Below are 22,319 nucleotides of genomic sequence, written 5' to 3'. Positions count from 1 at the left end.
CCCCATTGGTATTTTCATGCACCTACCAAAATTATGTGAAAGTTTGAACATTGGACTATTTTATTTTCTGTTAGAACAACATGAACATTATGTATGCCGAGGCCTTCAAAGTATATACATGATCTGGTTGGTTTTACAGAAACTGGATATACTGCTATAAAATATTTTCTTATATTTTTGTTGTTGTTTTGTTTTTACTAACTTTTATTTATTTATGGCTTACTTATAAAGACCTGGGACTTTTCTCAACTAAAACTTTGGTGGAAGCTAACAATGAACATATGGTAGAAGTGAGGACACAGTTGTTACAACCAGCAGATGAAAACTGGGACCCTACTGGAACCAAGAAAATTTGGCATTGTGAAAGTAATAGATCTCATACTACAATTGCAAAATATGCTCAGTACCAGGCCTCCTCATTCCAAGAATCATTGAGAGTAAGTATTTGCTTTGTGGAGATTATTTTTAGAGATTTAAAATTTATTTTCATTTTGTACTTTTGAAAGAAGACATTACCTTTGTAGTTATCATCAACTTATGTTCCAGAAAATAGCTTGTAATTATCTATTTTACTTAGGTAAAACTATGAGTTGATATTGTTTTTTTTTTCTTCTTCTGACAGCTTAATATTATCAAGTAGACAACTCTTTAAGGAAGTATTAGTGTTCTTCCTTCCAGTCTTAGTTCATTTAAAAAAAAGAAATACTGAGGAAGGGGTAGAAATGAGAATAATTATTTCAATGTATATGAAATTGAAGATCTGAATTTTGAAACTAATCAAAATATTACTAAAAGACCCATATAGGTCTTATATTATTGTAGCATTACTGAAATCATGTATTAAAATGAGAACTTTGTGAGTTCTTCCACAAACTGGACATAAAACATCCATAGAAGTGAGTTCTTTGAAGTACTACTCTAATTTTGTGCAAAGTTGTTTTGTTTTGTTCATATATCCTACATGGGAAATTTAATTTCTTATGTGACTGAAAGTCTTGAATTTGTAGTTCATTAGATTTGTTTATCTCTTATAAAAATATTTAAAATGTTTCTCTAAGTGCACTTTTCAATTGAGGCAACATTTATACATGAAATTACATATTTAGATTACTATCTTAGTTAGGGTTTCTATTGCTGTGATGAAACACCATGACCAAAACAACCTCAGGAGGAAAGGTTTTATTTGGCTTACACTTTCACATTGCTGTTCATCTCTGAAGGAAGTTAGGACTGGAACTCAAACAGGACAGGAACCTGGAGGCAGGATCTAATGCAGAGGTCATGGAAGTGTACTCTTCAGGTTGCTTTCTTACAGAACCCAGTACCACCAGCCCAGGGATGGCATCACTCACAATGGGCTGAGCCCTCCCCCTTTGATCACTAATGGAGAAAATACCCTACAGCTGGATCTCATGGGGGCACTTCCTCAACTGAGGTTCCTTTCTTTCAGATAACTCTTGTCATATGTAAAGTTGACATAAACAAGCCAGAAAAGTTACTCTTCCACTGTCTACAAAAGAAATTCATCTAATTAAATCTGTTCTGCAATTTGCATTGAGTTACAGTGAATTACATCAGTTTTCTCTCCTTGCAAATAGAGCTAGTATGAGAATCTGCAGTTTGGTGGCACGAAGGAAAGATGGTTGTGTGAAGTACTAAGCTACAATGCCCTTTTTTAATTTTCAGGAAGAAAATGAGAAAAGAAGTCACCATAAAGATCACTCAGACAGTGAATCTACATCATCAGATAAGTAAGTCATTTTTCATTTCCACTTAATATTTTTATTTAAAAGATGTGCTTGTAATTTTACATCTTTCTTTTTTAAGTTCCGGAAAAAGGAGAAAGGGACCTTTTAAAACCATTAAGTTTGGGACCAACATTGATCTGTCTGATGACAAAAAGTAAGTCCTTGTGATAGTTCTGTGAACTGAAGCATAGAAATATCTTTGCTCTGGTTGAGAATTGTTTATAATTTCTTCTATCTTATTAGCATTTTTCTAAATTAACAGGTCAAACTAATTTTTTTGCTAGCCTTACAACTAAATTATTTTTATTATTTTTTAAATTTAAGCTGACTACATGCTTTTTCTTTTCTTAAAGTAAGACCCAGCAGTTAATTTTTTATTTATGTTCTAGGTCTATAACTTTAACAGCTTTTCATTGGAAAATTAATTTTGACATTCCATTATTTCTGATGTTAAGTAATATATTTATAGGTTTGTTTTTCTGATTGGATTATAGGAGCTTTGAATAAATAATAGATAATTTCCACAAATATTTATAGCAGGGTTTTACTATTATTTCTTTATAGGTGGAAATTGCAGCTACATGAGCTGACTAAACTTCCTGCCTTTGTGCGTGTCGTATCAGCAGGAAATCTTCTAAGCCACGTTGGTCATACTATACTGGGCATGAACACAGTTCAACTATACATGAAAGTTCCAGGAAGCAGAACACCAGGTAATTTTTATGAATTAATAACTAATAAAAGATGGAGCATGTAAAGAGACTCCATCTTTCTATTTAAAATGAACAAAACTAAGAAGATTATTCTTAAGATTAAGAGCTTTTAACAGGACTTAGGTCAGGATCTCTTCCCTTTGATATCTTTCAAATCTGGTACTAATGTTTTTGGGTTTTTTTTTTTTTTTTTTTTTTTTTTTACTGAGAAAGTTCATTAGAGCATCCTGGAACCCAACAACTGTTGTTCCTGCATTGTTTTGAGAATGGCAGGGGTACAGTATTTCCTAATAGTTTTTAAAGACACAATTATAATAGATGTTTTATATCATGGGCAAGCGCATGTCTTGTATAGAACAGCTCACTTGAAAAACACATTTTCCAGTCTATTCTGTTCTATTCGGTTTTGAAAAGAAACCATTTTTTAGTATTGTTGCTCTATAAGGTACAACTTGAGATCAGAGATGGAGATACCTCCAGAAAATCTTTTATTGTAGAGAATTCTTTTAGCAATTCTGGGTTTCTTGTTGTTCCATATCAAGGTGAGAATTTTTCTTTCAAGGTCTAAAAAATTGTGTTGGTAATTTGATGGGAATTGCGTTGAATCTATAGATTGCTTTTGGTAAGATGGCCATTTTAACTATATTAATCCTGCCAAGCCATGAGCATGGGAGATCTTTCCATCTTCTGATATCTAAGTCTTTGACTTGCTTGGTTAGGGTTACACCAAGGTACTTTATGTCCTTTGTGGCTATTGTGAAGGGCGTTGCTTCCCTAATTTCTTTCTTAGCCCTTTTGTCTTTTGTATACAAGAGGGCTACTGGGTTTTTTTTGTTTTGTTTTGTTTTGTTTTTTGAGTTAATTTTGTATCCAGGCACTTTGCTGAAGGTGTTTATCAGCTGTAGGAGCTTGAATGGAACTATTACTAGATTTGCCCTTGCCCTGTGGACTTTGTCACCAGTTAGACTGCTCAGTTTTTGCAAGTCATGTCCTTTTTTCTTCATGTCAAATGGTTCAATCTTCAGCTTTCATGTTTTCATCTGCTACTAATATACTGTCTTCTTTGGGGCTCATAGATTGACATGAAATTTCAGAGTAATGTTTTGAAATATTTAATAATCACTATAATCCTAACATCAATGAATTATTACAGTTACTGATACGAAACAAATACCTGTGGGTTGCATATCTCTGTCACATGTTTCTATGTTCTGCTGGAAATAAACATAACCTAAAATCCAGACTGCTTCCTTTCTTTGTCACCGTAATGAATCAGCTTAATCATTTCAAAATAGGACCATTTGGCTTTACTAGTATAGATCATTGGTTTTTATCTGCGGCTGTCCAGATGAATCTCTTTTGTAGAATTGTTGTGGTTAATAATATTTATTGTTGATTTATCTTTTAGTTAAGCTGTGGTTATTCCTAAACAGCTGTATACCCAAATCACCACACAGAGACTAGGACTTATTTAATTAACCTAGAGCATAATGCTGGGCAATAGTTACTCATCCTAAACCTCCAAGCCCGCATAGTTTCCTCCCATTCAGATTTCTCACATTATAATTGCTTTTAGTCATATCTTAGGTCCGGTTTATCTCTCTTCATGATTCCAAGTCTTGTCCTGCTGATCTCTCCTCTCCTCCTACTCCCACTGGCTTCATTCTTCTCCCCTTTGGACCAAGATGGTCCCACCCTATTCTCTACATTGCACAGCACTGGCTGGTTGTTTAATTGACAATTACAGAGAACAAATGATGGTATGTTTACACTAACTTGAGACAGGTTTCACTTAGAATAAGCATCACAATGTGATGTCTGGATTGAAACCAGATAGTGGGGTAGAGAAATCACCATTTGAAAGAACAAGGTTAATTTGTATATATTCCATAAGAACATTATACCAACATAGTATCAGATTGATTGTCCTTTGAAAACCATCCCATTTGAACTATTTTCTGCAAATAATATGCTCTAGTTGAAAAGAATCTTCCATTACAAAACTGAGGAAAGTGCTGGGCACAGTAGCACACATGCCTCTAATCCCAACACTTGGGGAGGCAGAGGCAGATGGATTTCTGTGAGTTAGAGGTCAGTCTGGTCTACAAAGCAAGTCCAGGACAGCCAAGGCTACACAGAGAAACCATATCTTGAAAAAACAAAAGGAAACTGAGGAAAGATCATATCTATAAAGTATTGTATGACTTGTGCCTATACAATTCTGAATATTTCTTGAGTATTTTATTGTATTTATCATGTATGTCCATATATGCTTTCACAAATGTGTGTATATGTGCCTTGGTACACATGTGAAAGTCAGAAAAAAACTTGGTTTCTATCCTTCTACCATACGGATCTGGAGGATTGAACTTTGGTTGTCCAGTGTGATTGATAACAAGCATTTTTATGTGCTGGGCTGTCTCACGCACCCTGGATTCCCATGCTTTCTCCCCACATTTGTACATTTTCATGGTGGGCGGGGGATTAAAAGCTTCTGGAACATGCTCCAAGTACCTACACTAGAAATCTTAGATCCTATCTTCAAAATTTTTTTAATGTAAGTTTTTAAAAATAGATTTCTTAAGCCTGCTCACTTCATGTAGCATAATAATCTTAATTCCATCCATTTTTCTGTGAAGGTTGTAATTTCATTCTTACAGCTAAATAAAATTTATATGTGTATGTGTATTAAACTTTATTCATTTATGGGCATCTAGTCTGGTTCTGTGTTGGGCTGTTATAAATAGTGCAGCAGTGAACCTGAACATCATTATTTCTGTGGTATGTTGGTTTAAATTGGATCATACAGAAGTTGTATTGTAGTTTTTGAGGAATCGCTGTACAGATTTCCATGTGGCCACACTGTTTTACATTTCCACCAGAGAAGTATAAGGGTTCCTTTTTCTCTACATCCTTACCGCACTTTTTGTCCTTTGTTTTCTTAATAGCCATTCTGTCTGGGTTGAAAGACAGCAGTTTCAAAGCAATTTTAATTTGCATTTTCCTGATGTCTGAGGATGCTGAGTACATTTTCAAATATGTATTTGTCATTTATATTTCTGTTTAGAAACCTTAGTTCATTAGCCTATTTATTGGTTGCATGAATAGGAAGAAGAATTTAATATTTGTGATTCTTTATAGATTTCTAAATATCAATCCCCTATCTGATATGTTATGGTAATGATTTTTCTCCCATTCTCTCAAAGTAACTATCTGAAGAATTTCTATAAGATAGTGGTATTCAATAGAAATACATTGCAAATCACATATAGTTAAAAAAATCATCTTGATACAATAAAGTAGGAAAAAATTAATGAAATTAATTTTGCCCTATAATATCCAAAATACAAACAAATAATCAATACAAAATTACAAAGATGTTTCACTTTTTTTTATAGCAAGTATTTGAAATCCAGTGTATAATATAAAATTGCTGCCCCTTCTAGCTCACATTTTAAAAAGTTGCTGGGCCAGTCTGTGGTAGTGCATGCCATTAATCCCAGCCCTCAGGAGACAGAGTCAGGCAGATCCCAGTGAGTTTGAGGCTAGTCTAGTCTATAGAGTGAGTTCCAGGACAGCCAGGGTTACACAGAGAGCCCCTCTCAAAACAAAAACAAAATAAAACAAAAAAAGAAATAAAATAAATTGTTGGTATTAAATGACATGGTTTTATAAGAAATGTATATACTGGATGCAGTTTTAGCATCTCTGATTATAACTAAACTTACTGTTATTTAGAACCCATACTATGGGGCATTTTCCAATATTTACTTATAACTGCTGTGTACCATTATATTGGTTGCCCTGAGGAAGGTAAAACAATAAGCTTCAGTGCTTTTGTGAATCCTCAGTTAGGTGAAAATATGCAAACAAAATACAATTTCTTGAGGACAAAGTTTACTTTCTCCCATCTTGACCCAAACAGTCATGAGGGGCACTACATAGAATTAGACTTTTTTTAAGTCTTCTAAGTTCATCACTCAGCTAACAATACAAGAAAGGCAACATATAAAGTATTCTATATCAGATGTCTTACTAGCTTTAGTTCCCCTTCTTTTGGTCAAGGATTTATTTACTTCATAGTAGTAAACCTGATGATTATCTCCCTGAGTTCTGATAGCACTGATATTCATGTAAGGGGGAAAAAAGGGCGGATGTCTTTATTTTCCCTCTTTTTCCCCCCTGGTGTTACTCCTTGAGAGCAGCTGTTTTATTATTCTGTGAGGATTGAGTTTATTATTTATTGTATGGGTATGTATGTGCACATGAGTTCAGGTGCTGATGGAGGCCAGGGGTACCACTTCCCCTTGGAGCCATCTGGTGTGGTTTCTTATATCAAACTCAGAAGAGCAGCATACATAGACTCTTAATCTCTGAGCCATACCTCCAGCCCAAGTAGCTATTTTTTTTAAAACTAGGCCTTATTCACAATGAAAAAAAATGGTAATGCCATCTATGACATATATATTATTTTATGAGGTACCATTCTAATATTATTTCATTCTTCTTTCAAATAGCAATTTTATACAAATTGTTAACATTTGTTTATATATATAAGGAAAGTATGCTAAAATTGTTTTAATAGCTTGCCAAACCAAGTAACCTGAGTCTAAACTCTGCTTTGCCTTCCATATTAGCCCTTACTGAGTAAGTTAGAAGTGATTAGCCAAACTCAGTCATAAACCTATCATAAAATGCCAAATGATAAAGAACTGAATCTTTAACATTTTCTATTTAACATTTTAAAGGTTTCATGTCTAAAGATACATTTTCTATAGAATTAATAGTTTGTTGATTTCTTTTTCTTTTTACCTTTTAGGTCATCAAGAAAATAACAACTTCTGTTCAGTTAATATAAATATTGGCCCAGGTGACTGTGAATGGTTTGTTGTTCCTGAAGGTTACTGGGGTGTTCTGAATGACTTCTGTGAAAAGTAGGTTTCCAAGCTAAACTTTCTTTAAACAAAATTACTATAAAACAATAACTACAAAGGACAACTTCCTAAACTGGGTAACCTAATGTGGATACCCTAATGTGTCAGCTTTCAGTTACTATTTACTAGAAATTTTATGTTAAATCAAAGTGATTCCAAACCTATTCTGTGTTACTAGAAAACTTAGGAAAAAATATCGTCAAGCCACTCTATGAAATAGATATAGTCGTAGGAATAAGTTTATAAAAATTGAGTTATTGGTTTCAAATGATACATTCAAATACTTTTTTAAAAGGCATGTATTTAAGTAAAATTATGAATATTTTAAAAAGTAAAAAAATTCTATAATTGAGCATGCTTAGTAGGAATAACACAAGCTTAAATATCTTATGCTGCCATGTCATTTTGATATAAATTATTTTTAAAACTGCCAACTTTTCTTATAAGGCTTTTTATAAAATTTAACTAATTGTTTCAGATTTTGTTTTACTAATCAAGGAAGGCGCATGGTGGATATTTTCCTTTAAGATTCTAGGACTAACCATCCTTTGTGTTATGTTTTATGTTAAAGGGTACTTTGAATTTTTAAAAATTGGTTTAAATTTATTATCTCTAGATAGAACTATATTCTTTTTTCTGAACGTTGTGCAATTAAGTAAGCTCCTCGTATTTTCATTTAGTAATTATGAAATAAGAATTAAAAGCACAATTAACATGTGGTATTTTTTTTCCCTATCTCAGTTAAATGTAGGGGAGGCAATTTACTGACTTAATTTAATATGTATGTATGAAATTTGAAAACTAATTATAGATATATTTCTCATACTAACATTTAATTTCTTTGCTTTAAAAGTCTTTGCTGTAAATATTTCGCTAATTATGACATGTATCATAATTGAAAATAAAATGAAGGACCCCAAATATCTTAAATGAGAGATAAGCACCTTATATTGTCAGTACTAATTATTTGGTTTCTCTAATACAAATAAACTAGATACAGAATTTTACAGATTCAAATTTATTGATGAAGATACTTGTTCTACTTTATACGATGCTTTATAAATTAGTAGTCTTGTTGCTTTCCTGCTTTTAGTTACAAAGTTTTCTCCAGTTTTATGATGGTACCACAAGATTGAAATGTGCATTATAGGTAACTGTAATTGCACAGCTTTATTACAAATAGCTAGCCAGGCCTGCCTATCTCCTTGCAGTTAGGCTATCATTAGCAGTGTCTTCTAGAGAGTTTCAGAGAGTTGCAGAGCATTTTACAAAGCTTTTGTTTGTTTAGAGAAGTAGAAAATAAACACGAGAACACAAGATTAGGGGCCATAGGGGTTACAGAACAGACTTGAGTCGGTCTCTTTTCTCCTACTTCTGGAGTTCTAGGGATCGAACTCGGGTCCTCAGGCTTAACCATCTTGTCAGCCCTGAAATTTTAGGCTTTCTGGCAGGTATTTTTACCAACTGAGTCATCTTGCCTGCCCTGAATTTTTTTAAGGAAGAAAAAAGGAAAAAGAGAGATACTAAGCTTCCACTATAGGTCAAGGGCTTTCCCCATAAAATCTTGGATAATAGCTATTTTGCAGATTATGTGGTTTTTGTTGTTGTTGTTTGTTTGTTTTTGTTTTTGTCACAATTATGTCATTATAATAACAAAATCAGTTATTAGTCATATGTAAATAAATGGCAATGTCTATCTCCTAAAATGTTTGTTTATAAAAACTGTCAGGAGGGTCATAGTTTTGTCAACTTCTATAAAATTAAACTATTACAACTTTTGATAGACTTTGTCTTTTATTTTATCCCAAGTTATGAAGTGAAGGGTTACTTCTTAGATTTTAAGCAAATATTTCCACTATGCGAGTTCTTCTTTCCCCAAAATCTAAAATTTGAAGTGATTAATTGAAATGTATGAAATTTTCTATAGGAAAGTTGCTATATAGTTTTTCTAAAGTACTTGATATCATTAATAACCAGAAAAATATTAAAGTAGATTAGTAATATTATGTTTAGAATGTTTCCAAAATGATGGACATGGTTATTGTGTGTGATGTGTACAAATTTGTTTTCAACTGCAGTTTTTTGTTGTTGTTGTTGTTTGTTTGTTTGTTTGAGACAGGGTCTCTCTCTCTGTGTAGCCCTGGCTGTCCTGGAACTCACTCTGTAGATCAGGCTGACCTCCAACTCATAGGGATCCTCCTGCCTCTGACTCCCGTGTGCTGGATTTACAGGCATACACCACCACTGCTCAGTCTCAGCTACATAATTTTAATAAGCTGATCTCTCAAACCATGTAGAAGTTGACAACTTACACCCCCTTTCCTCCTTATGAATCAAAGCAGTAATTGAATGGAGTTTCTGATACTTACATAGTGTTCTTGTTTATGAATTTAAATGAATTCACCTTCATCCTCTGTCTTAGTGATTTCCAGGTATTGCAGGAAGAGAAGGGTTCTATGGTTCGATGTCTAAAAGGGAAGGGGGCTTATTGAAATGAAATTAGAAATAAAAGTATGCTTCACTTCAGAGTCATACATTCCATTTGAATCTTGGAGAAATAAACTCAGCTATCTTCAGATGTCTTTCTAATTTCACTCTTTATATATATTCAGCAGTTTTTATTATACTATCAATTAATCTTTATTGAAATCAATTATCATTAAAAACTTTTGACATTAGTTTCTTATTTTATAAGGAATTTATGACAGTCCTGGACCCATTTGTACTGTTTTGTTTGTTTTTCCAGAAATAATTTGAATTTCTTAATGGGTTCTTGGTGGCCCAACCTTGAAGATCTATATGAAGCAAATGTTCCTGTGTATAGGTTTATTCAACGACCTGGGGATCTGGTCTGGATAAATGCAGGCACTGTTCATTGGGTTCAAGCTATTGGCTGGTGCAATAACATTGCTTGGAATGTTGGTCCACTTACAGGTAATTTAAAAGGCTATGCTTGAAAAAAGATTTAACGGCCCCCGCTCCAAAAGACTGTTATAAATAATAGCTGTCCAAAGCTATAGATCTGTAGCAAGTGAAGGTTTATATACATGGAAAATATACTTGTAATAATTTTGAGTCCTTGATTTTGTTTTGTAAAGTTAATTCTTAAGCGGGTAAAGCTAATTGAAAATACATTCCTGTAGATTTTTTCTTTTTCTCCTTTAAGTTCTATGTTGAACAGTTTGAATTATGCCTTCCCTCAGGCACTGTTGCCTTAAGATTAATAATGTGTCATTTGAGCCAAGCATGGTAGCACATACCTGATATAATAAATATAAAATATAATATGTGAATACAAATATGAATATATTATATATAAACTTATTATATTACTATATACTATATATATTAACCATATATAACATTTGAAGTGCTTTGAGATTTTCATGAGGTAATAATGATTATCTTCACTTTTGGTTTGTGTATTCTTTTTTCCCTCAGCCTGTCAGTATAAGTTGGCAGTGGAACGATACGAATGGAACAAATTGCAAAGTGTAAAGTCAATAGTACCCATGGTTCATCTTTCCTGGAATATGGCACGAAATATCAAGGTTTCAGACCCAAAGCTTTTTGAAATGATTAAGTAAGTGCCTTCTAAAATTGCTCTACAGAACTCTTAGGGGCCAAGGTGACTGTTAAATAATTTTCCCCTATAGAATTATATTAACATTAAATCAAGATAATCCAGAACTCTAGCAAAATATGAGAATCTTCTTGTTACAAATACTCTTTTTCTTTCAAATAACTCACTATGGCTTAAAAAGGAATAAAGGTATAAATTATTCTACAGCAGAAGATTGACTTTCTAATACTTCCCTACTCTTCTCTAAACTATTGGATTTCTCAGTAGAATTTTAATTATAATATTAAATGTCTGCTTTTAGTCACTGAAGGAAGAATGACATCACAGAATAATTGCTGTTACAGAGAAGTTAAAAGAGGGAGTTGACTAAAATGTCAGTTAAATTATCTTATAATTAGCTGTTCCCCCTAGTTCAGAGAGAGAGAGGGAGGGGTCGAATAAATGAGGGCTGGGGTGATGATTAAGTCAGTAATTGCTCATTGTGCAAGCATGAGTATCTTAAGTTCAGTTTCTTAGAACACAAGTCAAAAAACTGTTTATGTCAGTTAGTGTCTATAACCTCAGCAGTTAGGGGTAGAGACAGGTAGAACCCTAGAGTTCATTGACCAGCCAGCTCAGCAGAATTGATTCAGTGAGAGACCCTGTCCCAAAATAGAAAGTGGAGAGCCATTTAAGAAAGACACCTGATATCAATGTATATAATGTATATTTCCAAAATTTCTTTGACTAATAAATACCCTTTACAGAATTGGCCTCAGAACTCATTTTGAAATGTTCTGCTTTACACTCCCTGTTAAGTTTGTTACAGTATTTATATACTAAGTAGTTCCCATGCAGGCATATTAACTTTGTATGTGTTCTTTTCAAAGTAGTTTTTTTAAAAAAAAAAAAAAAAAAAAGAATCGTAGTTATTTCAAATTATTTAACACATATATACATGTATACATGTATACATACACATACACACATGAAGACAAAAAATCAAAGCATAACAAGTAATGTACTTATGATACCTTTACATATGGGATATTAGGCATCAAGTTATCTGAGACTCAAGGTGAATTTTGTACTCATACCTAAATAATGATTTGTAATGCAAAAATCTGGGGATAGAATGTTTCAGATTGGGAGGAGGAGTCCAGACTACTTATGGGACAAAAAAAGCCAGTGTGACTTAGAGCAGCAGAAAGAAAAGGTAGTAGTGATTGATCAACAAGGTAACAAAATGAAGTTTGTTCACAAACTTTTGTGATGTGGTAAGAAGTTCATTTGTATTGATTCTAAATGCTGCTCACCATCAGAGGATTTTAAGCAGGAGAGGAAGGTACTTTCAGCTCCACTATAAGAAAATAGACGTTTGCTTTGTGGAGAACAGATTCCAAAGGGCAAAGTTAGTTGTAGGGAAGATGACTGAAGTGGTTTAGGCTAACTTGGAATAGATTTGCATGTGGAGGTAGAGAAAGTGATCAAACTGGGAACTCTTGTACAATAGAAACTCATAGGACTTGTGCTAATAGATTGAGTAATGCAGTGATGAAAATGGAACTAAAGAAAGACTGTTTTCTTCCAATATTGTATTATTTGTAACCAATCTTACGTAATTTAAATAACTATCAGTTTTGTCCCTGCTTTGGTTTACCATAATCCCATCATACTTGCCATCTTTCCAGGTTCCTTCGAGTTTATCCTCTTTCTTCTTTAATGTTGTAAAGTCTTGAGCACCTGCATTTTCCTGTTCTCCATCTTACCTGGCCCTGGAAAATGTCTTAATTATTGGCTCTTGATTACATTCCTCATTATGATAAGAATTCTGTTCCCAGCTTCAATTATCAGATGTGATTAAGAAGTTCTTTTTGCCATTGTACCAATTGAAAATGCTAATGACAGGTACAAGCCCCTAGACCTTGGTTCTTAAGATTTATTTTTATAATGTATTTTGTCATTGCTTTAAAGTATACTTATACCAACCAAACCTCTTGCTCTCATTCCTTCATTTAATGAATCTGGGGTAATCACTAAGGATATACGAATAGGTCTAGTTAGTACAGATAAGTAAATAGAATAAAAGAAATACAATGGTAAGTGTATTGGAGTCTTCTAGTGTCTTGAGAAGTGCATTCCTCTAGTTCAGACTAAGCAATAGATTACACTGCTAGTAAAAACAAACTCTTTATAAAGAAGACATTCTTTTCACCTTGTTTCTTTTTTTAACCCTTCAGTTTGTTAGTGTTCTGTTTTTTATTGAAAAAAAATTTCATATAATGTATTCAGAGCATGATTTTTCCCTCTCTCAACTCTTCCCTACCCCTCTATCCACTCAACTCCACGCCCTTTCTTTCTCTAAAAAACAAAACAAGGGAAAAAAACACACACTTACAAAAACAGAAACCAGAATATATTAGTAAAAACCTAGAAAAACAGAAAATGCCAAAGCAAAGTAATATGAGTCAACATGTCTACAAAAATACTGTTGAGTTTGTTTTGTCTTATTCATCTACTACTGGGTGTGGGGCCTACTCTGAAGGGTTGTTAATATACCCAGTAATGCTTCATTACAGAAAACTAATTTTTTCTTTACAAGTGGTTGTCAGTTGCAGATAATTTTTTGATTAGGGTGGGGAGCTTAAGTCTACTTCTCCCTCTCAACACTGCAACCCTGTTTGTCTTGAACTTGTGTGTGTTACCAGAGTCTCTATGAGTACATTATGTGCATCACTCCTATTGTATCTGGAAGACACTGTTTCCATGGAGTCAGCCATCCCCTGTAGCTCTTAAAAATCTATCCCTTGATCCCTGAGAGGGGAAATTTAATGAAGACATCTCATTTGTAACTGAGTATACCAAAAATCTCTCATTTTCTGTACATTGTTGAGATTGGTACTGTGTTTTAGTTCCCATGTAGTGTAGGAAGATGCTTCTCTGGATGAGCAAGGCACTGTTTGGGTATAGCAGAATGTCATTAGGAGTCCAAGGCTCTGGATTCAATCTTTCACTTTTAAAATAAAAGATTTTATGTGTTCCACATTGCTGTCTACCCTAAACTTATTTATTCATTCTTCTCCTACTTCCAGTTTGAAATTGTGTAACCTCCTTTCCATATTTATTTAGCAGTTCCTATAGACTAATACATGTGCACACACTTTTTGTTTGAGCCACATGAAAAAGTAATTTGTAGTCATCATGGCATCACCACCAGATACTTCATTCTCATAAGACTAAAGAAAAGCTACATAAGCATGTAACCATTTATCATATCTAAGAAATATTTTAATAAAAGATGTGGTTTAACTGCAAATCAAGAGATACAATGGCAAGGATCCTAGGGAAGGCATAGAAATAGTATTCAAGACTCAACAGTAACTAGTTTTATTTTGATTAACTATACATTTTTAATTCTATTTAAACAAGAGAACTTTGATTTTGCTGTCTTTTTTTTTCTCTTCAATACACTCTTGTTTAAATAGAATTCGTCCTGTTCATTGCTTGTCTTTCTAAATTCTTTATTTTAGCTACTGAACACAAAATTTCAGTGTTAAAAAAGGTAAAAGCAAGGAAAAAGTGTAGTTTGTTATACATTGTCAGAAAACTAAGATTCTTGTAACAAAAAATAAAAATTACAAAGCTATGATTGCAGAACATGGAAAATAACCCAAAAAGAAAGTCTACAGTATGAGACTGGAGAAGCTTGAGGTTCTTTGCTTTTATAAACCCCTAATTTAACTAGTCTAGTAGCTGTCTTTATTTACATACAAATTTGGTAGTACAGGCCCCAAGTTTCATCCGTTTCCAATACAAAGATAACCCTCCTCACTGAGCAATTAAGGAACTTAATTGGCATAATGCAAGTGAAACAACTTATGAATTATTTTCTTTTAATAAAGAAAATGCTATTTTGAAGCTCTTAATGAAAAACTTGATTTCTGTAAGTGTGGGAAATGAGAATTTAACCTGTTAATTTATGATGGAAGTAAGATAAAAATAAACATTAATTTCTGAAGGAAGTAGAATGAAGATAAATATACTATCACTTATCTTGAATTTTTAGTTGTTTGAAAATCAAATATTTATTGACTACCTACTTTATATGGCAGCAAGTTAGTAGGTATAATAGATAAGACTTGTTTTTAAAATGATACTCATTGATGGAACTTTTTCTTCAAATTGCTCTAGAGATTCAACTAGTTCAGCCACTCAGTTCAAATGGAAAACCTGGGTGCTAAGATTTCATAGAGAGTAAGAATTTAACAATTCCAAGTAGTGATAGTAAACCAGGAAAATCAATACAAATTGTAAGAACTTGAAAAAGCATAAATTACAAGGAAAATTGAGTTGTGTTACTATAAATGGATTCTACAATGTTAACTTAGGCTAGCATGAAGAAATACCTGTGTCTCTTTCTCTTCTATCATTGATAAACCAATTTTGTACTTGAGGTTACTGAATTTATAAATTATTCTCTGTTCAACAACTACGCAGATGATGATGTTAATAAGTGTATAGGAAGCATGAAAAGAGATGATGTGCCTTCCTTTCTGCCTAGAATCTTAGCTGTTCATATTCAGAATTCAGACCCCTTAGTTTAAAGATGGGGAAATTGACTCAGAGAGGTTAACTAATTTGCACAGATAAGAACCGAAGTTTGCAACTCATTTAAACAAGGAGGCGGTTTTTATATATTAAGACCTTTAAGTTGTAATATTCAGATACCCATTAATATCAGCTATAAATGATTTAATATTGTTATCCTTGGAGCTGCTGAACATTTGTCCTATTTTTTAAAACTCTGATAATACCTGAGAAATTGACAAATGAGCTGGGCAGGATAGCTCACACCTATTTATCTTATCACTAGGAAGGCTGAGGGGATTAATTGCTGCAAGTTTGTGACCACTCTCAAATGCATCATGAGTTATATGCCATCTTTGGCTATCAGATAGATAGATTTCAAAAGTATCTGGTAGTTGGGAGCAGAAAATGTACAACAAAAGGAAAATGGGTGTTAGAACCAAGTTTCTTTCCATTATTTCTAATTGTTATATTTCTTAGGTGAAAAAAATGTAATACTTGGCTGCTAGTAATGAATAATTTTCCCCTATATTAGGTATTGTCTTCTGAGAACTCTGAAGCAATGTCAGACATTGAGGGAAGCTCTAATTGCTGCAGGAAAAGAGATCATATGGCATGGGCGGACAAAAGAAGAACCAGCTCATTATTGTAGCATTTGTGAGGTAAGTCATCATTCTTGTCTGCTATTGTTTATAAAATGTTAGTTTTGTTTTTTAATCTAATTTTTTTTGGTAATACACATTACTGTGATTGGCATTGTGTTCAGCTTTGATATTATCTTATCTGTTATTAATATTTAATGGTATAATATCTCATTAATTGTTAGTTAACTTTAAAACTATTTACTATAGAGTCATTTGGGTGCTAGATCATTAACCAATAAGGAAAGTTGTGAGATTTTTAGATTGGGAGCAAAGATGCCAATAAACTGGGTTGAGTTTGTGTATATATCTCAGTCCTCCGTGATGTTCATTTCTCTCTGGTGGGGTTCATAATTCACTTGTCAATCTCCTGTGGCTAAGGCCTGCAAGAGTAACACCAACAAAGTGGTACCTGATATAAAGGAACTTAAAATCTATTTGGAGAGGATAAAGTGCAGTCAACTAATGGTATTGTACATCAGTTGATAATGAGTGTGAAGGTGGGCTTAGTAGAAAAATGCAGAGAGTGAAATAGTTTTTGCTTTCTGATGCTGTCAATGAGAGCTCACAAAAGAAGCAACTAAGTCCATACCTTTAGCCCTCTCTTGAAGGATGAGTGTGATTTCAACAGGCTACAAACTAGTGAAAATATAGGTTGATTGTCATAGATATCATGAGTGGAGAAGTGGAATGACTTCAGAAAAGGAAGTCCAGTGTGGTTACAATACTGACCATACAGATTCTTTGTATAAATCTAGGTAATGTAGATTTCGGTGCATCTTGAATAGTGTCAAATAATGTGATATTTATTCCAGAGTCATTGAATCCACCAATAACTTTTGAGAAGTCAGCAAAGTAAGATGCATCACAATAATTTTGTGAGAGATAATCCCTTTGCCACATATACTAGACTAGAACATGGCAATGGATTGTTCAAGTGGTACAAAATTTTTAAAATAAGGTGTTTCTCAACCTTCCTATTGCTGTGAGCCTTTACTACAGTTGCTCATGTTGTGGTGACCTCCAACCGTAAAATTATTTTTGTGGCTACTTCATAACTATAATTTTGATCCTGTTGTGAATCATAATGTAAATATCTGTGTCTTCTGATGGTCTTACATGACCCCTGTAAAAGGGTCATTTGACCTCAGGTGGGTCACAACCCACAGGTTGAGAAACACTGATGTAGAAAATGGAATCCTCAAGGTAACTGTCTTAGGGTTTTCATTGCTGTGAAGAGACACCATGACCAAAGCAACTCTTATAAAGGAAAACATTTAATTGGGGCTGGCTTACAGTTTCAGACAGTTCGTCTGTTATTGTCATAGCAGGAAGCATGGCTTTATGCAGGCAGACGTGGTGCTTAAGAAGCTGAGATTTCTATATCATGAACTGCAGGCAGCAGAAGGAGACTCTGTCTCACACACTTGAGCATATATAACCTCAAAGCCTGCCTCCACAGTGACACACTTTCTCCCACAAGGCCTACCTACTCCAATAAGTTCATACTTTCTAATAGTGCCACTCCCTATAGGCCTAAGGGAGCCAGTTACATTCAAACTATCAGTAACTCATTAAAAGGTAGAAATGAGGGACAAGTTGATGAATGCACTAGGCACTATGACATGCTCTGTTAATGCGAATATGAGCACAGTCTTTGTATTTAAAGAGCTCAGTCTATAGGAAAAGGCATACATTCATATGCGGTCACCTGTGATGAATTCTGTCATTTAGACATACAAAAAAAGTAGTGATCACTTGATTAGATTGTATACTAATGTTTTAGATTTAAAAAAATGAACTGACATTTATTAAATTTTTAATTAAGTTTTATCAGAATTATTGTTATATCATTCTTTTCATTTAGTACTTAAATATGCTTCCTATTATGTCTTAGGGTTTGGTGCATTGTCAACATTTTTAGTATCAGTCTCACTGCCTCCCCCACAACTTCTACACCTATGTTTTTAACTGTATAGAATTCTGAAAGTAGAAGTCTGTGATTGCAGGGAAGCAGTACAATAAACACCATCATCTTTATTGACCCAATTTTTCATTTGTGTAAAACAGGTGGAGGTTTTTGATCTGCTCTTTGTCACTAATGAGAGTAATTCTCGAAAGACTTACATAGTACATTGCCAAGACTGTGCACGAAAAACAAGTGGGAATCTGGAAAATTTTGTGGTGCTAGAACAGTATAAAATGGAGGACCTGATGCAAGTCTATGACCAGTTTACATTAGTAAGTGAAATCAACATGTGAGTACATTAGCTGGGTTGAGAGGCAGTAGTGTGTGCTCTGCCACCTGATAACTAGAAGGTAATAAAATATGTAGATTTTCTTTTGTCTCATCAAGATACTCCATGAAGGTATATTTATATTGGTCCTACCACCTTCTTTTCCAAATATTTATTCCTGTAAAATTGATATATCATTTTTGCCTTGCTTTTGGAGAGACCAACCTAAAAACTATTTTAAAAGTTGTGTGCTTTACACTATCATGCTGTCATGATTTTCTTATTGTTTCATCTTGGTCGATGGAATATTTATTTATATAGTTAGTACCCACAAAATTAATCAATGAGTGTGCTTTGAAATATACTTCTTTTAAGGCTATTTGAATCTGTTTAAAATTGTATACTGGGAGATGGTTTAATCTAGTGAAAGTATTTGAGTAGCTCTTAACTTCCTGACATGTGATATAACCTTATGAAATTCAGGTGTACTCACAAATCACGGTTTTTTGTTTTTTTCATTGTAAGCAGGCAAGAGGTGTTTATGGGAAGCATTTCACTCAAAGCAGATCTGAATAGAAATATAGACATAATTCATGATTTTTTCTTTTCTTCTAATACTTTCACATATATATTCAAAAACGAATTTTGAAGTTTAGCTCCTGATATTTTCATTTGGATGGTCTTCAAGATTGCTTCCAAAGAAAATTACCTGGAATCCACTGAAAAGAATGTGTTACCCACCTAAGATAGATCCGTGAAGACAGTCACTAGTAAAATTGTAATTGATTTGATAATTATTTTTATAAAACCCTGTCAAATAAAGTAATATTTCAAAAGAGCTTTTGGAGATATAGTGAGATAAAGATGGTCTTACATTCTTAGAAAAGTTGGCCAGGTAGGAGATCATAAGGGAAGTTGTATTGTTATATTGTATAGCAAGGCTGTTGAAGTTTAACAGAGAATTATTTCCTTCATTTTCATAAACCAAGTATATATTTGTAGCTGTGAACCAAGGAATACAACTATAAGTATACCGACAGTCTACCTTGCTTTTATTTCTAGGCTCCTCCATTACCATCCGCCTCATCTTGATATTGTTCCATGGACATTAAACATGAGACCTTTTCTGCTATTCAGGAAGTAACCCAGTTCTGCACCACTGGTTTTTGTAGCTACTCGTAAGGCTGCTGACTGAAAACTATGTCTATGCAACCTTCCAAGTGTGGAGTGTCAACCAACTGGACAGGGGGCAGAGTACTGTTCCTACGCCAGGACTGTCACAAAGCTAATCAGCTGAACTTCAGAAAAAGATGGATAATAATTTCCATATTTTGTATATATCTGACAAAACTGGCAACACCATACAGACTACTGACTTGAAGACAACCTCTTTTATATTTCTCTATTTCTGAGCTGATGAATTTGTTTTCACCTATCTTTTCCCTTTCAGAATTTTCCTTGGGAAAAAAAAATACTAGCCTAGCTGGTCATTTCTTTGTTAAGGTAGTTAGCAATTTTAAGTGTTTCTTTGATCAACTTTCTTTTTAATGTGGAAAGTTAAGTAAGAAAAAAATTTTTTTTACTGCTTTTATGTTTTCTGTCTTGTTTTGAAACCATGATGGTTATACTTTTGGTTCCTAAATAAAACATTAAAAGAATTAATTATCAGCCAAGTCACAAAGATAATGGATTGCACATAGACTAAGAAATAAACTTCAGATTTGTGATTTTTGTTTCTAATCTTGATGTAAATTTACACTATTTATAAATACATATTTATTGCTTGAAAATATTTGTGAATGGAATGCTGTTATTTTTTTCCAGATTTACCTACCATTGAAATTTTAAGGAGTTCTGTAATTTCAAATGCTACTCCTATTACATTTTCTATGTGTAAATAAAACTGCTTAGCATTCTACAGAAACTTTTATTAAAATTGTTAATGTTTAAAGAGTTTTCTATTGTTTGAGTTTTAAAAAGAATTTCATGTACAGTGCCCAATTTTTGTTTACTTTTCTAATCTGATTATATATATTTTATATATACTTATATCTGTATATATAATATATATAGAAATCTAGATATATGTATAAATATTTAGAACTTAAATTTTTCTTGTTTTAAGTTTCACATCTATGGTAGATGTTTGAGGTGTCTAAAGTATTGCTTACAAAAAGTATGATTATTTTTAAAGAAATATATGGTATGTATCTTCAAGACCTAAAATGTCAGACTGATTTATTATTAAATTGCACATATTGCAATTACAGACAAATAAAAAATTCTGACAAAATGTAGTATAGTAGAAAACAAATAGTGATTAAACTTATACCTTTAAAGAGAGTTTTAATATAGGTTTGTCAAATCCTATACATTACTCAGCATTTTATATGGGGAAAAATTCCAGAATGAAGGGCCCTGGTTTTGAATGGAAATAAATTAAGAGGCTTATTTTTTTAATGTTAGGCAGTTTTGAAATCTTATGCCTTCCTGCATGCACGACAGTGGGATTTATGACTATAAATTCCATACCACCAGTAAAATATATTAGGCTTTATTAGTATTCACAAATTACTAATAATTAATGCTGGGATTTCATTTTTTAATAATGGCCCCTTGCATTTGTACCACCATTTTCTGAAGTATTTGGGACACCTTTTCATTTTATAATCTAAATCATAATTTTCCACAAAATTAGGAAACATAGAGAATACTATAAGTAAAGGGTAGGTTGCTTGGTTGGTTGGTTTATGTGAGTGAAGAGAATCTCTAGTCCTGTCTGTTGCAATGTCATGCTGAATACAAATAGAGTATGTCTTCTTAGGAGCAACTCCAGGACTGAAAGTATAGAGACAGAGACGTTTTATTCAGTTGGTTAATGACCTGGTAAACATTGAATGTCTGTTGGTAGTCATTTCTTATTTATAACTTCAGGAAAAAATCATTCAAAGTCATTTATCTGAGTACTGATCAGGATGTTTAACCACAAATATTTTAAATGGTTTCTTTTGTGAAAAGTCAGCTATCCAGAAAATCCTACAGAATGAAATAAAGTAAACACTTGTGAACAAAAATTCTAAGCCAGCCTTAAAGGAGCAAAGCTACACCCAACTGTTCTTATTCTGTTCTAGGTTATCTATCTTACTGACATATCTTCTATGTGATTTTGTTAAGGTTAATTTATTGTCAAGGTGAATATGTTGTCTTACATTTTTATATGAGAAATTTTATGTAATCCACATTTGGATAAATGGTTGTTAGGAGTATCAGTAAAGAAAATAAGTAAAAATCAAATCATATTCATCTATTTGAGAAGTACTTTGTGAGCAGCTTTGTTTCAATTAACAGCATTTATGATTTGCATTTAAGGTTTTAGAAGATAGCATAGTTTTGTTTTCTTTACTGCTTGTATAGGTAAGTCCATTAAGTCACATACTATCGGGATGGCTTAATAAAGAAATTGGCATCATAGCACATACACTGTTCAGAAAAAAAGTACATCACATAATGAATTACAAAGCAGATGTTGATCCAGAGTGGCAACAAAATTATTTTCTCATTGGCACCAATTAAAAAGATGCTCTTAATTAGCATCAGTATAGCAAATGGATTTACTTACTTATGTTAAATCAATACAAAATTCTATGTTTGTATTTGATGGTACAACCTAAGTCACTTTTCCAAAATAATATATTTATAAGGACCCAACACTGATAAGCTGTTCCTGCCATATGAAATATTTACATTTCCTCTTGTAGTTAATATGAAACCATCTATTGGATTCACGCTAAAGAACATTGGGTTTACAATGCCCTTACTGCCTATTTATGGAGTTTGTTTTGTTTCTTCTTTTGAGACAATATCTTATTGTTTTTCTTTTTTGATGTTTTGTTTTTT

At 33.1% G+C, this 22,319-nt stretch overlaps 1 protein-coding gene across 17 annotated transcripts in view; it reads left to right on the top strand.

Moving 5' to 3' along the window:
• Positions 1–20,375, top strand: part of Kdm6a (lysine demethylase 6A) — a 119,886-nt gene extending 99,511 nt beyond the window's left edge. For 9 of the 17 annotated variants that reach the window (XM_060374897.1, XM_060374891.1, XM_060374899.1 and 6 more), the window contains 10 exons: positions 232–437; positions 1,687–1,751; positions 1,828–1,902; positions 2,313–2,461; positions 7,281–7,395; positions 10,142–10,329; positions 10,837–10,978; positions 16,080–16,206; positions 18,256–18,426; positions 19,485–20,375. In XM_060374897.1, coding sequence (XP_060230880.1) covers positions 232–437; positions 1,687–1,751; positions 1,828–1,902; positions 2,313–2,461; positions 7,281–7,395; positions 10,142–10,329; positions 10,837–10,978; positions 16,080–16,206; positions 18,256–18,426; positions 19,485–19,514 — 1,268 coding nt within the window. In that variant the 3' untranslated portion in view covers positions 19,515–20,375. Of the gene's footprint in view, positions 1–231; positions 438–1,686; positions 1,752–1,827; positions 1,903–2,312; positions 2,462–7,280; positions 7,396–10,141; positions 10,330–10,836; positions 10,979–16,079; positions 16,207–18,255; positions 18,444–19,484 lie in introns of all 17 variants that reach the window. The other 8 variants (XM_060374896.1, XM_060374890.1, XM_060374887.1 and 5 more) reach the window with 1 other exon arrangement.
• The last annotated feature ends 1,944 nt before the right edge of the window (positions 20,376–22,319 follow it).

This window comes from Meriones unguiculatus, chromosome X (genome assembly GCF_030254825.1).
Source record: "Meriones unguiculatus strain TT.TT164.6M chromosome X, Bangor_MerUng_6.1, whole genome shotgun sequence".
NCBI classification, from domain to species: domain Eukaryota; kingdom Metazoa; phylum Chordata; class Mammalia; order Rodentia; family Muridae; genus Meriones; species Meriones unguiculatus.
Note: the sequence above shows the minus strand (reverse complement) of the source record. Positions and strands in the feature narration are given on the sequence as shown.